The 12,795-nt window shown below is 45.4% G+C and overlaps 1 protein-coding gene across 1 annotated transcript in view; it reads left to right on the top strand.

Moving 5' to 3' along the window:
• Window positions 1-1,055: 1,055 nt before the first annotated feature.
• GJA5 (gap junction protein, alpha 5, 40kDa) overlaps window positions 1,056-12,795 on the top strand; it is an 11,844-nt gene continuing 104 nt past the window's right edge. The window contains 2 exon segments of the mRNA XM_009865944.1: window positions 1,056-1,104; window positions 11,719-12,795. The exon segment at window positions 11,719-12,795 is cut by the window's right edge and continues 15 nt beyond it. Coding sequence (XP_009864246.1) covers window positions 11,773-12,795 — 1,023 coding nt within the window. The 5' untranslated portion in view covers window positions 1,056-1,104; window positions 11,719-11,772.

Below are 12,795 nucleotides of genomic sequence, written 5' to 3'. Positions count from 1 at the left end.
ACCGAATGGGAGATATCTAGCCCAGGAAGGATTGCTTGAGGGACACACAACAAAGTTTGGGTGTGGCAAGCCAAATCTCAGGGTATCAGAGTCTTCTGTGCAAATGTCACTCTCCTGACACTGGTTCTTTGAAACCAGCCATTATCGAAGCCAGAAAGCATCTCTGATTCACCCTTCTCTCTGCAGCCTGATATGCAGGAATCAGAGGCTCAATTTGACACATACATGAAATTCAAGACCTTCAGACACTGGATATGCCAAAAGCATTTTTTTAGAAAGGCCCAAATGCTTGTGCATCCGACTACATGCATATGGGGAGCTGGTGTGGGGGTTGTGTGTCAAAGAACACCTCTCTTGATATGTAGGTTATCCTCTATTTATCAGTAAGGGGGTCTGCAAAACCCTCCTGGGAAGCATCAGGTGCCCCTTAGGACACAGCTGCAGCTGTGCTGGGCCCCTGGTCCAAGCCAGCAGAGCAAGTCCTGTGTTATTTGAAAAGGTGGAGGACCCTGCTCCACATAAACTCCGCTTTGCCAGATTAAGCATGAACAAGTTACAGAAATGTCCTTCATTCATGTCTTGCACGGAAAAAGCTTCCCAGGGTCTGGCTGGTGTAACTGTGAGGCAACCCTGTCTCGTTTCATTTAAGGAAGGCTTAGACCATGCCATATTATCTGGGGGAGGAGGTACGAGGAACACTGTTAGCGGCAACTGGAGGGGCCAGTGCAAAGCCAGCAGCGAGCGCATCCTGTCGGCATGGGGAGGGTGGCACGGGAAGAGGCTGAGAATGGAGGAGGAGGAATGAGATCCATGGTCTTTAAAGGCAAAACAGCAGAAAACTAGGTTTGAAAATAGAAAGATTAAGCTGGGGGGGTGGGAGAGACAAGAAAAGTAGGTGAAGAAAGAAGAGGGGGAAAGGCAGAAAGGCAGTGGGGAAGATAGTGACACAGAAAGGGGGTGGAGAAAAAGAGAGGAAGAGAGAGAGAACCATATTAAAGGAATAAAACCAAGCAACTGAGAAGAACAAGGAGTCCAACTCAACTAACAGAAAGGAAAAGTGCTAAAGCAAGGAAAGGAGATAGAAGACACGATACTGGAAATCAGGTAAGTAACCATGAGGGGGAAATAACAGAAGTGCAGAAGTATCGATGGCAGATCAAGCTGTTACAGTCTAGGGGAGAGAAGGGCTTGGTGAGGCACGAAAGATGGCTAAAAATTACTTAAGAAATTTACTTTTTCTTTCAACTTCTCTCCAAAATATTCCCACTACTAATAAGATAGCTTGGGACATTTTAAAAATTAAACTCTTTTTGCCACAGGCAGATACAGAAATTAGAAGAAAGCTTCTCTACAACAGACACACATACTGATAGATTTCAAAGCACAGGAAGGCAGAACCAGAGGTCCAAGTATCCTCAGACAGTATAACGTGCAAATTGCAGTTTCTGTCAGATCCCCTTTCAGCATGCTGTCAGGATGCTCTGGGAAGGGTGGTGAAGGGAACTCTTACCTATGGAGAGGCTCTCAGGGTACTTTATCAAGTGTCTCTGTGAACCACCTATATTCCAAAGCGCACAGGATGGTGTCAAAATATTGCAGTTTCTTTTCACCGAGAGTATTGCGTCCTGGCTGATCTGTTCTGTGACATGGAGCCTGCGAACGTAACTCAAATGTGCAGAAGTGCCTTGCTCATATCTTCCAGTCACCCGGACTGCACACGCTGCGGGGGAAATGCCTTTCTTTCTTCTCCATCCCAACGCTGCCCAGGGCAGCTGCAGCAGAGAGGCACACAGACCTGGAGGGACAAACGCCCGCTCCAGCTAGCAGCTGCTGATCCTTTTTATTTGCCTTCCTAACTTCTTTTCCCTTTTTGCACTAGAAATAATTATTCAATTACATTTCCATAAATTAATACTTCTAGCTTTGCTACCGAATGTTTCAAAGAACATCCCAGCTAGAAAACACAGTACCCCTTTACATCCACCTGGAAAGAAGCAATGACAAAGAAGTAAAGGTTGCCTGCTAATTGCCACCTCTGATCTGTGATGACTCCTTTGATTTCCTAAAGGGCTATTTGTCACATCTAATAAGCTTTGTGGCACTGATTTTAACAGCTCAGGTAAACTGAGGCAGCACCTCTTGTCCCTGAAGCACCATAAAAACCATCAGCGGATCATGTAAGAAGCATTTCTGGAGAAGCCTCAGCTGAAAGTCACAGGCTGAATGGCTCTTAATTGTTGAACTCTTCCTCCACGCTAATAAACCTGTCAAAATACCTTTGTGAAGCAGTACGTGTGAGAGTTTTTCCCTCCTGCTGCCTATGTGATCCTCTCTTTAGGGCTCAAAAACATAACGCACACAATATATGTGTGCAAGGGTGTGTGCAGCCAGAAGCGTGTTAAACTGTTATTCAGAAACCTCACAGTATTCAGTATTTGCACCAAAAGCCAAAAAATTCTGCATTCGCTGGTCTTTTCAAAATCTACTCCAAGAACAGCACAGAAAATTTCTAAATTTCTTCCCCCTTTTCTTGGGAGCAGCGTAGTAGTTTAGGAGAATTCCTGAGGCTTCAGGATTTAAAATACTCATCAGGCTCCAGTCGCTTGGGAACTATGTTAAGTATTCCTGCTACTATTTGGGGTTGTTGGGTTTTTTTCCACTCAACTGTATATATTATCACAATATTTTACTATTACAGGCTTTCACATGAAAAATGTAAACCATGCCAGAAAACATAGAAGTTCCTACCGTAGCCTCTCGTCTCTTTTTGACCTTCAGACAGATTTCACACATTCTGCACGTTTGCCCTTGTTTTTTGACTTATCTCACAGCATTGGAAATAGACTAGAGGGAATGAGTAATTCAGCACCACACTGTGTCATTAGGGAGCACATTTCAGAGACTGCTCCACACCTCGGGTGCTGTTGTATCAGGCACAAGGACAGAGACTTAACATTAGAAATAGTTCCCAGGAGGCACCAGAGAAACTTAAATCTTTGGGCTAAGAATTCATAAATAGGGAAAAAAAAATAAATCAATTTTATGACTATTGATAAGCAACAGAGAGATCTCTATGAACACCAACTCTTTCCTTAAACAAAGAAATATTCATGCCACACAGTAAATAACAAGCATAGAGATGCATGCTTCTGAGTGTCTGTAGTGTATCTTTAAAGCAGGGACAGTGGTTTTTAATGTAAGAACTAAGGGGTTTACACTTACATTTCCATTTTCTTCATTATCTTTGTCACTACAGACATGCCTTGAGAATAGCTGAGAATTTCCATATGAAACTCCTCTCCCTTAGAAGTAGAAAAGCTGACAGATGCCTTGGTCAGGGCACAGGGTCGCTCGGGAAGTGAAGCAGTCCGGCGAGCGGGACTGCTGCAGAGGTCCAGGGTCTTTGGCTGCATTGGAACGTCTGGGGAAGAAGGGAGAGAACAGTGCATCTGCAGTTTAAAGTCAGATAAACCTATCCAAGAGGACTGGAGTTAATTCGTGCTTCTTACTCCAGTTTCCTCTGTCATGATGGGGCAAAATTTTTTAGGCACATTTCTTCACGAATATCCCCTCAGTGGTCTCTCTTGTCTTCTGGATGGCTGACTTCTAGATGTGGTCAAACTGGTGGAAGTGATAAACTCTCCCACTCCAGCTCCCAAACCCAAGCTCTGCTTTGAACATATATTATACAGTGCTAAGAACACCGGAAAGAAAATAAAATGAAACAAACAAACAAAACCACCAAAACCAGACCAACAGATTAGCAATATCTACAGACAGCTTTCAAAAGTAATGAACAATTTTTATCTTAATCTCTCAGTGACTTGGTTCTTCAACTGTAAAGTTGGTCTAATACCATCTCCTCACCTCTGGGTGGTAATGAAAATAATTAAATTAATAATTGTGAAGCAATCAGATACTGTTCTGATGAAAGCCTTAGGAAAACCCACGAGGAAACTAATAACTCTGTCTTTAGAACTGGACTTGAATAATATACAGTAAGTGAGGCACAGGCCACCCACTGAACAATAAGGAGAAAACAAAACATTGAATAGCTTCTGTTCAAGAAAGCCCCAGCCTGGCTGGCACAGAATGAGGCAGGCATCCTGTGCAAAGAATGAGGTGACAATGTGAGGATGTGGTTAAAGACTCATTGCTATGAGGCACAGGCACAAAGAGATTGAATTAAGATGGCTGAGAGCAGTGAATGTAGCATTTCCTAACTCCCTACTGCTGGGTTTTGCAAGTTTAATGCTTGTTGTTTCCAACAGGTGTGGGGGGTGTGCATATATATGTACATACGCTGAGCATATTAAATAATCCGCTCACAAGTTTTGCCATCAATGAAGAATTCACAGTAACGAGACTAGAGTGTGAAGATAATCTTATGGATTTTTGGAAAGAAAGAACAAATTAGTTTTGGCAAGGTAGTACTAAGTGTGAAGTAGATAGTTAAGGAAAATTTTGCCTTTCTAAAGCTGAAAGCATTAGCAGTCTTGGTGCTGTAGAGAGTTCAGTGGTCAAAACTGCCAAAAAGCTGAAGCAAGGCTCTGGCAATGGGAGCTTAACTTTAGGAGAGCAACAGGGAAGTGATAGGCAGGGAGACAGAGAAGGAAAGCAAGGATGGGAGAAGTCTGAATGAAAGCCTTCTCCTTCTCCCATTACCTCTCCAGCCTTTTGTTTTGTCACTGTAACAGGCTGCATCAATGAACCAGCCTAAAATCACATAGCTGGGGTTTTTGCTGTTATCCTGGGCCCAATGTGATGCCTGCCATCACCTCCACGTCTCCTCATGCCAGCCTTCTCCACTGGCTAAGCACTACTTAAGATCAGTTTCTCTTGGCAGAGCTCAGAAACTGGTTTACTACAGCAGTCCCCAAACTTCTCAGCATGTTTCTCTTTTCCAGAGCTCCTTCTGCCCTCTCTGTCTGTCCTCTCTCTCATATACAGCACTGCCCAATTTAGCATCAGCTGCAAATTCATGAAGGTTAGCTTCTCTGTGGAAAGATAAACAAACTGCAAAGAGCACCAAGCTCTGCAATCCTGAACTGGATGCTCTTCATCTTGTTCATTAAGGAGTACAATGAATAATAACTATTGGCGTCTTTGTAGTAGTTACATCAGAGAGAGAACTGATTCTTTTTTTTCTGGAAGAAGCATATGTGAGCCTTCATTTACCTTATCTCAAGTTCAATTTTGTCCTATTTGTCAGGGTCTCTAAGGGCCCATGTGTCTATAAGGCACAGAGATAACCCCAAGAGAATGCTCCCTGCATCAAAATGTAAGACTGGATACAACTATAACTATTTGATGCAGACTTTTCAAACACAGTGGAACAAATTCATTATTGCTTAGCTTGACTCATCTGAGTTCAAGGTCTTTTCTGTCCTTGATCTCTCGCATCTACATCAGGCGGAGCTTGGCCTTAATGTGTGGATATATAAAAGCACAATTTGACCCTGGCCAAGGAGGCAGAAAAATAGCATTAGAAGGCCTGGATAGATGAATAATAAAAATTCATCTAACTGGGAGTCTACAGCTTCCACCATCCCTTCAGATGAAAATATTCTACATAATACTGTCATCTCTGAATGTAACACATTCCTCATGTACACACTTGGAGGTGTTGAGTGATTACTCTCTGTCCGTGTGTCTGTGTGCATCAGGGTGGGTGTGTGTTCAGGAGGTGACAGGTCAGTCAACTCCCTTATCTTCTCACCCACTTTCTTTTTTGTGAACTCTGAGATTTTCCACATTTGGAGAGGAGAGGGAAAGCATACCTCATGAAAGAATAACAAGGTGTCTGCAACTGCAAGCAGGGCCAGGGGTCTGGATACCAGTATGACCCTTCCAGAAATTGCAGTGAACTCGGGAGGAGCGCGAGATGAGAAACATTGAATGTCTGTCTTCTAGGACAGGAGCTGTTAACACTGAGCTCTGCCTCTGCCCTGAGATTTGAGCACTGGAGTCAAAGTCACTCTCCCTGATACTGATTCAGCACAGGACTTTGAACCCAAGCAACTAGAGAGGAACATGTCAGACATTTTCTTTTGGTTTTTACAAGGCATAAAGGAATATAAACCTATTTAGTTCAGATCCATACACAGATCTGAGTTGCAAGTTTAGCTAAAGAATTGTCCTATTTCATATAGAAAATTACCATAAGCACATAGATGCACATAAGAATTCAAAGGGAAGATGTTGCTTGGACATAAAAGCCTAGTGAGTTGCTGCTTGTCTATTGTATACACATATGAAGGAGCCAATGCCAGTAAACAGTGAACAAAAATATATGTGCTGAGGTGGGCTTTTCTGTAGATCTACGTCACAAAGCTTTGAAAGGCCTATGGAACTGAAAGCATCACCCCCCGGCCAGACAGTGCATTTCTAACTTCATTCACCTTTTAATATTGTAAGCCATGTGTCCCCAGAAAGCTTCCTGACCAGGTCTTGGCAACAAAGGAGCACTGTATATGTACACTGTAGAGGCTGTTTCTTCCTTTTGGGCTCTGACCACAGTTGGAGGCTCTACCAGCAATAACAAGATGTTCATCTCTTAGAAAAGCACCCCCTAAAAAAAAGACTAAAAAGAGAACCTCTCATTCTGCCAGATGTACCTGCTGTAGAAGGGTAGCACAAGAGGAATTCTTTCAGATGACCAAGGCAATGTTGTGCCAGGGCACAGAAGAGAAGGGCTGCGGTCAGTAGATGTAGAAGCAGATGCTCTCCTGCTGTAGAAGCAGCATTGTGTCGTTATCACCAAGTCTAAGAGGACAGAAAAAAGGACAAAAGTTTGCAAGTCACAACCTCTGAGCTCTGTCCCCAGACTGCCACTGACACAGTGACCTCGAACAAGCTTGCCCTCCATAATCACCACCTGCAAGACAAAGATGACAGTATCTACACTGCATGGGGCACTTTGAGGCTGGACTACTGCTAACAGGGGGCTGGAGATCCTTAAGCAAAGGTACAGCTAAGCAGCGTTAACTAAACCTCCAGTGCAGAGCTGGAAGTGTCCTTTCTAAGTGTCTACAGGTGTGAGTGGCCAGTTTTGCAGTGCAGGGACCCTCAGGTTTGGCTGCAGCCTGACAGCTGTCAACACAGGGGAAGAGAGCTCTGCCCGCATAACCCCCAGGGTAGCTATCTGTCCTGCCACATGCTGGCCTGGACCTGCTATGAGGTGACACAGCTGGAGGAAGGAAGACGGCAAACAATTCCAAAGTACTGACCATGCCACAGCTGGCCTGGATGCTTCACTGCACAGGGCTGTCACTTCTCATGTGTCCAGCACCTGAAGGAGAAGGCTGCCTCCCCATTCTGTATCTCAGAGGGGATGGACTTGTCACAAAGCCTCCACACATAGCTCTGTGTCTAGTGTGTGAGCCTCTTCAAAACACCTTGGGGCCCAGCCTTCCAGGTCACTGGAAACTCTGATCAACTATCAGATGCATACATTTGTATGCCATTGAGAAAAAAAAAAACAAAACACATGCAGAGTGGGCAACAATAAAATGGCTTTAACTTTGTTACTTTCCCCCTCCCTGGGAATCGTGCTTCCCACACCCAGAGGAGCCTTCCTCAGAGAGCCTCTCTGCACACCCCTGGGACCTGCCAAGGGGAAGAGGTGAGCCCAGCGAGGGAGAGCAGAAACAGTGTTATAATCAGGCTCTCCACTTTATTTTAGAAACATCCTGCAGAGACGGCAACCTCCCGTCACCTTCTTTGTGGGAAAAGTTAGCATGAAGTGTTGAGCTCAGCTATTTATATCACTTCTGATAGTCTTGCCTGCTTTCTAAAGAGGGGAAAATTTTCTTCCTAACAAGTCCTGAGGAAATAAACTCACATAAGGAAGAGATTGCACAAGAACAGCCCTCCTGGCTCTCTGGTGTAAGTTTTCTAGCTGTTCCTCAAAATCCCAGCTAGTCTGACCAGAACGAGCGCCCTGGCCAGAGCAAGCAGCAGCAAATGGGAAATGCTCTCCTGTCCTTCAGAGCACGCATCATCACCAGGAGGATGGACAAAACTGCTCTGAGAGCAACAGACGGTTCGCCTCCTGCAGGAACAGGCAGCACCAAAAAGGAATGGTGGAGAGCAGCCCGTGTCTGGTGAGCCAGCCTGGCGTACTAGCAGGTGCCGTCGCCGCTGGGGTATTTTTGTCACGGAATTTGGCAGTCACAAGGCAGTCTGGAGCTGAGAGGACTCCATGCTTGGCCTGCAGTGTGATATCCAGTTTTCCCTAGCTTTAGTAGCATTCCAGGTGATGATTAAGCTGGGACGGCCACATCGCTGGGTTTGTGCCAGGCTGAGCTGGTCTTTGTCACATACACGTTTCCCGATGCCAAGATCCCATGACTGCACACAGCTCCTTTGTTGATCCAGTAGAAAGCTGTCAGCCGAAAGCACGGGCCAGGCAGTGGCACAGCCCAGGACTCTGGAAGAATATGCATGACTCTGCTGTCAAGACAGTCTTCTATCAGGTGCTGAGACCCTGCAAAGATGCCCAGAGGTGTTTTTCGCTGAGTCATGCCAGGGTGAGACAAGATTTGTCTGAGTCCAAACTAGGAATATAAGAGGCTGCAAATGCTCACACACTGAGAGGTCAAAGCATGCTAAGACAACAGTAGTCTGGGAATGAGGAAAGGGAACTATATGGAAAATTCCCAAGAATAGTAAAGCCCTGAGAAAGGCTAAGTCAGAGGCGGTCCTGTGCAGCCAGGAAAAGCTGTCAGGAGCTGACAGCAATCTTTCTTTGCTTGCTGGCAGCAGAAAGCTAGATGCTCTTTTCAGTTGCTCTGGCATTGCAAGAGTAGCTTGCTAATAACTAAGAAACATCTCAGCCAAAAACATGCTCTTAGGAGGGAAATTCCTTCCCTTTGTTTCCAAAACCCATCCTCCTGTGGTCACCTACCACCTTGCAGCAGCCACCTCACCTCTGCGGGGCTGTAGCAGGATGATCAGGAGGCATTTTTGGGCAGCTAGCAGGGAATGGCAGAGGAAATGGCCATATTATCTAGCCTAAGCCAGCCTTGGATCCTTCTGATTTACATCCTCCTGGAAAATTTTGTGTATGTGAGAGGCAGGTATTATTCTCGCATCCATTAACGTTTTTTTATTTCTGGACTCCCCTTGCACTTATGTTTGCTTTGCTTTGTGTTCTGTACACATTGATTCTTTTTACAATTTGCAAGTGTCTAGGATTAGTAGCCTTCCCTAGGGAAAACAAGCCATAATAAAACCCAAAACTACCTTCACAGAGTAGAACCGATGGGAAGCAGTGCTCAGTTTGTGATTGCACATGCCCATGGCAGGAAGGAAAACTCAGGCTCAGCACAGCCAGGGAGAATTGTGTTCATTTTTACCCTAACAAGCACGGTGAATCAAGAAAAGGCAGCTGTCAGCTAACAACAGCAGGGGCAATAAGGGCACCAGCAAAGAGCATAAACTCAGCTGGAGAAATGAGGACAACCAACATTGCTCATGCTGTCTTGGAAGGGATATTCCACACATACAGTTATGCTACAGCATATTGACATTGAATGCACCTGTACTTTGAACTGCAGGTAGCTGGTTGCCATGTATGCACTCTGAAAAAGAAATAAATAATAAACCTCCTGATTTCAATGCAACAATCTGTAAATATTTCCCATAACTGATTTATCTGCCTGATGCTTACAGAATGAAGCCATATGCTAATTTCTCCAGAATGCACTAACTAACGGCACTAAAGCCATTTCAGAAGCTCAGACAGGCCCACACATTGGCCAGTGCAGGCAAGAGGAGTCAGAAAGACTAGCTGATTTTCTGTGTTACTGCTTCTCCAGTTCCGGGCTAGCAGCAGATGAAAGCTTTTGCATATACCAAGCAGCCACCAGGATCCACATCAGCACAACTGCAGCCTTCCTGCCAAAGCAGGCAAGAGCCAAAATCCATCCTTTGCTTCTTGGTATGTCCCTTCCTTCTCCTCATGTAGTTTCTGATGAGCAGTGGGGTAGCCAGTGGTCACCACCCTGTCTCCTTACCTGAGCAATCCTCACCTTTCTGCAGGGCAGCCCCTCAGCAGCACCAGAAGTTTAAGGATTCAACTTCTGATCTTTGTCCCATCCATCCTTGTAGATGGACACCATATATAAACAAGCAATGGCATAAATCATCATTACATTAAATTGTCTCACATAACCGGAGGAGGGGATATTGTTCTCCCAACAAGCTCATCTCTCTGTTCTCCAGCTTTTGCTTACAGGAAATCTACACAATATTGCTGCAGTAAATCTTCAGCTCTTAACAGTGTCTAGTCTTCACAGACATTCTTTGCACAGTAAAAATAATTGGCTCTTAAAGACGAGACAAGGGACAATAAAGAAGTAGGGTTAACAATTTGATCTCGATGGCTTTGGGTTTTATTTTGTCAAGTGCTTTTAATATCTTATTATGATGATTATTAAGTTTTTCATTTATTTATTAAAAGGAGACTTTCAAAAAGAGTGGCTGTGGGACATTATTATCTCCAAGGTAATATTGCACACTTTATAGCATCTAGTCCTTAACTCATGCACAAGGGAGAGCTTTGCAGTGCCCTGGGAGGGTAAGTATAGCAAATATAACTGGATCAAATGATTACTCAAGCACTCCCACAGAGCCCCACAAAAGATGGATTAAAAATCCATCATTGTTTTTTAAGAGATGAGATTAAGTGACTTGGCCAAAACCAGTCTGTCAGTCAGAAATAAAACTGAAGTAGGATCTCCTAACATCCCTATTTTGCATTCTTACTACCAGTCCACCAAACCTTTCCTCTCATCAGACCACCTACCAAACAGGACTTCCCAGGAGCTGCTGGTCCTTGGGAGGCATTTCAAAGGAGGCTTTTTCTTTGTCCGTGTCATTTGAACTGTGAGTTTTGTCTCAGAGCTTAAGAAAAGAGGAGGGAGTAAGATGTAGATTTTGCCGTAGTTCCCTCTCTGAGAGGCACGACAGGGTGACAGCAGATTAGGTTTACAGGGCTGGCGCAGCTCACCAAAGCCTTTACACTCCTCAAAATATTTGCAATTTGTAAATGAAACACTTGCAACTGGCAACACTGCAAAACCGAAGTAAAACCTGCTGGCAAGGGGCAGGCGGGCAACAGCAAGGTTTTCTCTGTGTTTCTTTCAGTGGTTGCACTGAGTTCAGAAATAAAGCCCAGAGCTGTGGGTACTTCACATTCCAGATGTTGCTGCAGGTATTATATAAAGGAGACATGAAAGTGCCAAGGCACTGCTCAGAGCAAGCTGTAGACTCCAGTCTTACCTCCCAGGGGATCAGCTCGTCAAGGACTCCCCAGAGCACAGTTTGCAGACAAGTGAATGCTGCTTTAACTACATGGTCCACAGAGGATGCAATATCTAGACAACAGTGAAAGGGCTTTCTGAAAGAAGAATATATCTGCTTCACCCTCAAAGTTTTGGCAACCTGTTTAATAGGTTGCAGTTGGATTATGCAAAAAAAAAAAAATTAAAAAAAAATCACTTTTTGCTTCAGTGGCTGAATAAAAAGCCCCAAACCGCAGCACATTGTTTCCAGTGGATGTGAAACAAAGTTTTCAGCAATTCAGACCTCATCCATTTCAGGTCAAATGAAACCACTTCTTTTGACACAAACCAAATAATTTCACTCCATGCATTCCCAGCTGGGCATTTCCTAATCCTCCCTAGAACCACTCTCTTCTGTTTTCTTCCACAGAGGCTGCGTCCAATTCTCCCTTCAAGACTTCTCACCCCCTCCTGGTGAGCAGAAATGGGGGATTGGAGTTTCCTGGGAGAGTTCCTGGAGGAGGTCCACAAACACTCCACAGTGGTGGGGAAAGTCTGGCTGACCGTGCTCTTCATCTTCCGGATGCTGGTACTGGGTACGGCAGCCGAGTCCTCCTGGGGGGATGAGCAGTCTGACTTCATGTGCGACACCCAGCAGCCTGGCTGCGAGAACGTCTGCTATGACAAGGCTTTCCCCATCTCCCATGTCCGGTTTTGGGTCCTTCAGATCATCTTTGTCTCCACCCCATCTCTGGTGTACATGGGCCATGCGATGCACACAGTGCGCATGGAGGAGAAGAGGAAGATGAAGGAGGCAGAAATAGAGGCCCGGGAGATGAAAAGCAGCGGTGACACGTACTACCAGCAGAAGTGTCCTGTGGCAGAGAAGGCCGAGCTGTCTTGCTGGGATGAATCCGGAGGTAAAATCATACTCAGGGGCAGTCTGCTGAACACCTACGTCTACAGCATTTTGATTCGCACTGCCATGGAAGTGGCCTTCATTGTGGGACAGTACATCTTGTATGGGATCTTCCTGGAGACCCTGTATATCTGCCAGCGGGCACCTTGCCCCCACCCTGTAAACTGCTACGTTTCCCGTCCCACAGAGAAGAACGTGTTCATCGTCTTCATGCTGGCTGTGGCAGTGCTCTCCCTGTTCCTCAGTCTGGCTGAGTTGTACCACTTGGGCTGGAAAAAAGCCAAAGAGAGGTGCTCCCGGTCTTACAAACCCAGCCCCAGCACAGCCCCTGGCAGACTGGAGTCTGCCCCACAAGTAGAAAGGGCCCAGATGTACACTCCTCCACCAGATTTTAACCAGTGCTTGTCAAGTCCCAACGGCAAGTTCATCAGCTCCTTCAGCAACAAGACGGCCTCCCAGCAGAACACGGCCAACTTTGCCACCGAGCGGGTCCACAGCCAAGAGGATGCTACTGGGGAAGGGCCCTTCATTAAGTCCAGCTACGTGGAGAGCCCAGAGGTGGCCAATGAATGTGCAGCACCTGCCTTC

This window comes from Apaloderma vittatum, unplaced genomic scaffold (assembly GCF_000703405.1).
Source record: "Apaloderma vittatum isolate BGI_N311 unplaced genomic scaffold, ASM70340v1 scaffold26323, whole genome shotgun sequence".
NCBI lineage: Eukaryota > Metazoa > Chordata > Aves > Trogoniformes > Trogonidae > Apaloderma > Apaloderma vittatum.
The sequence above is the reverse complement of the archived record's forward strand: the minus strand, read 5'-3'. Positions and strand labels throughout refer to the sequence as shown.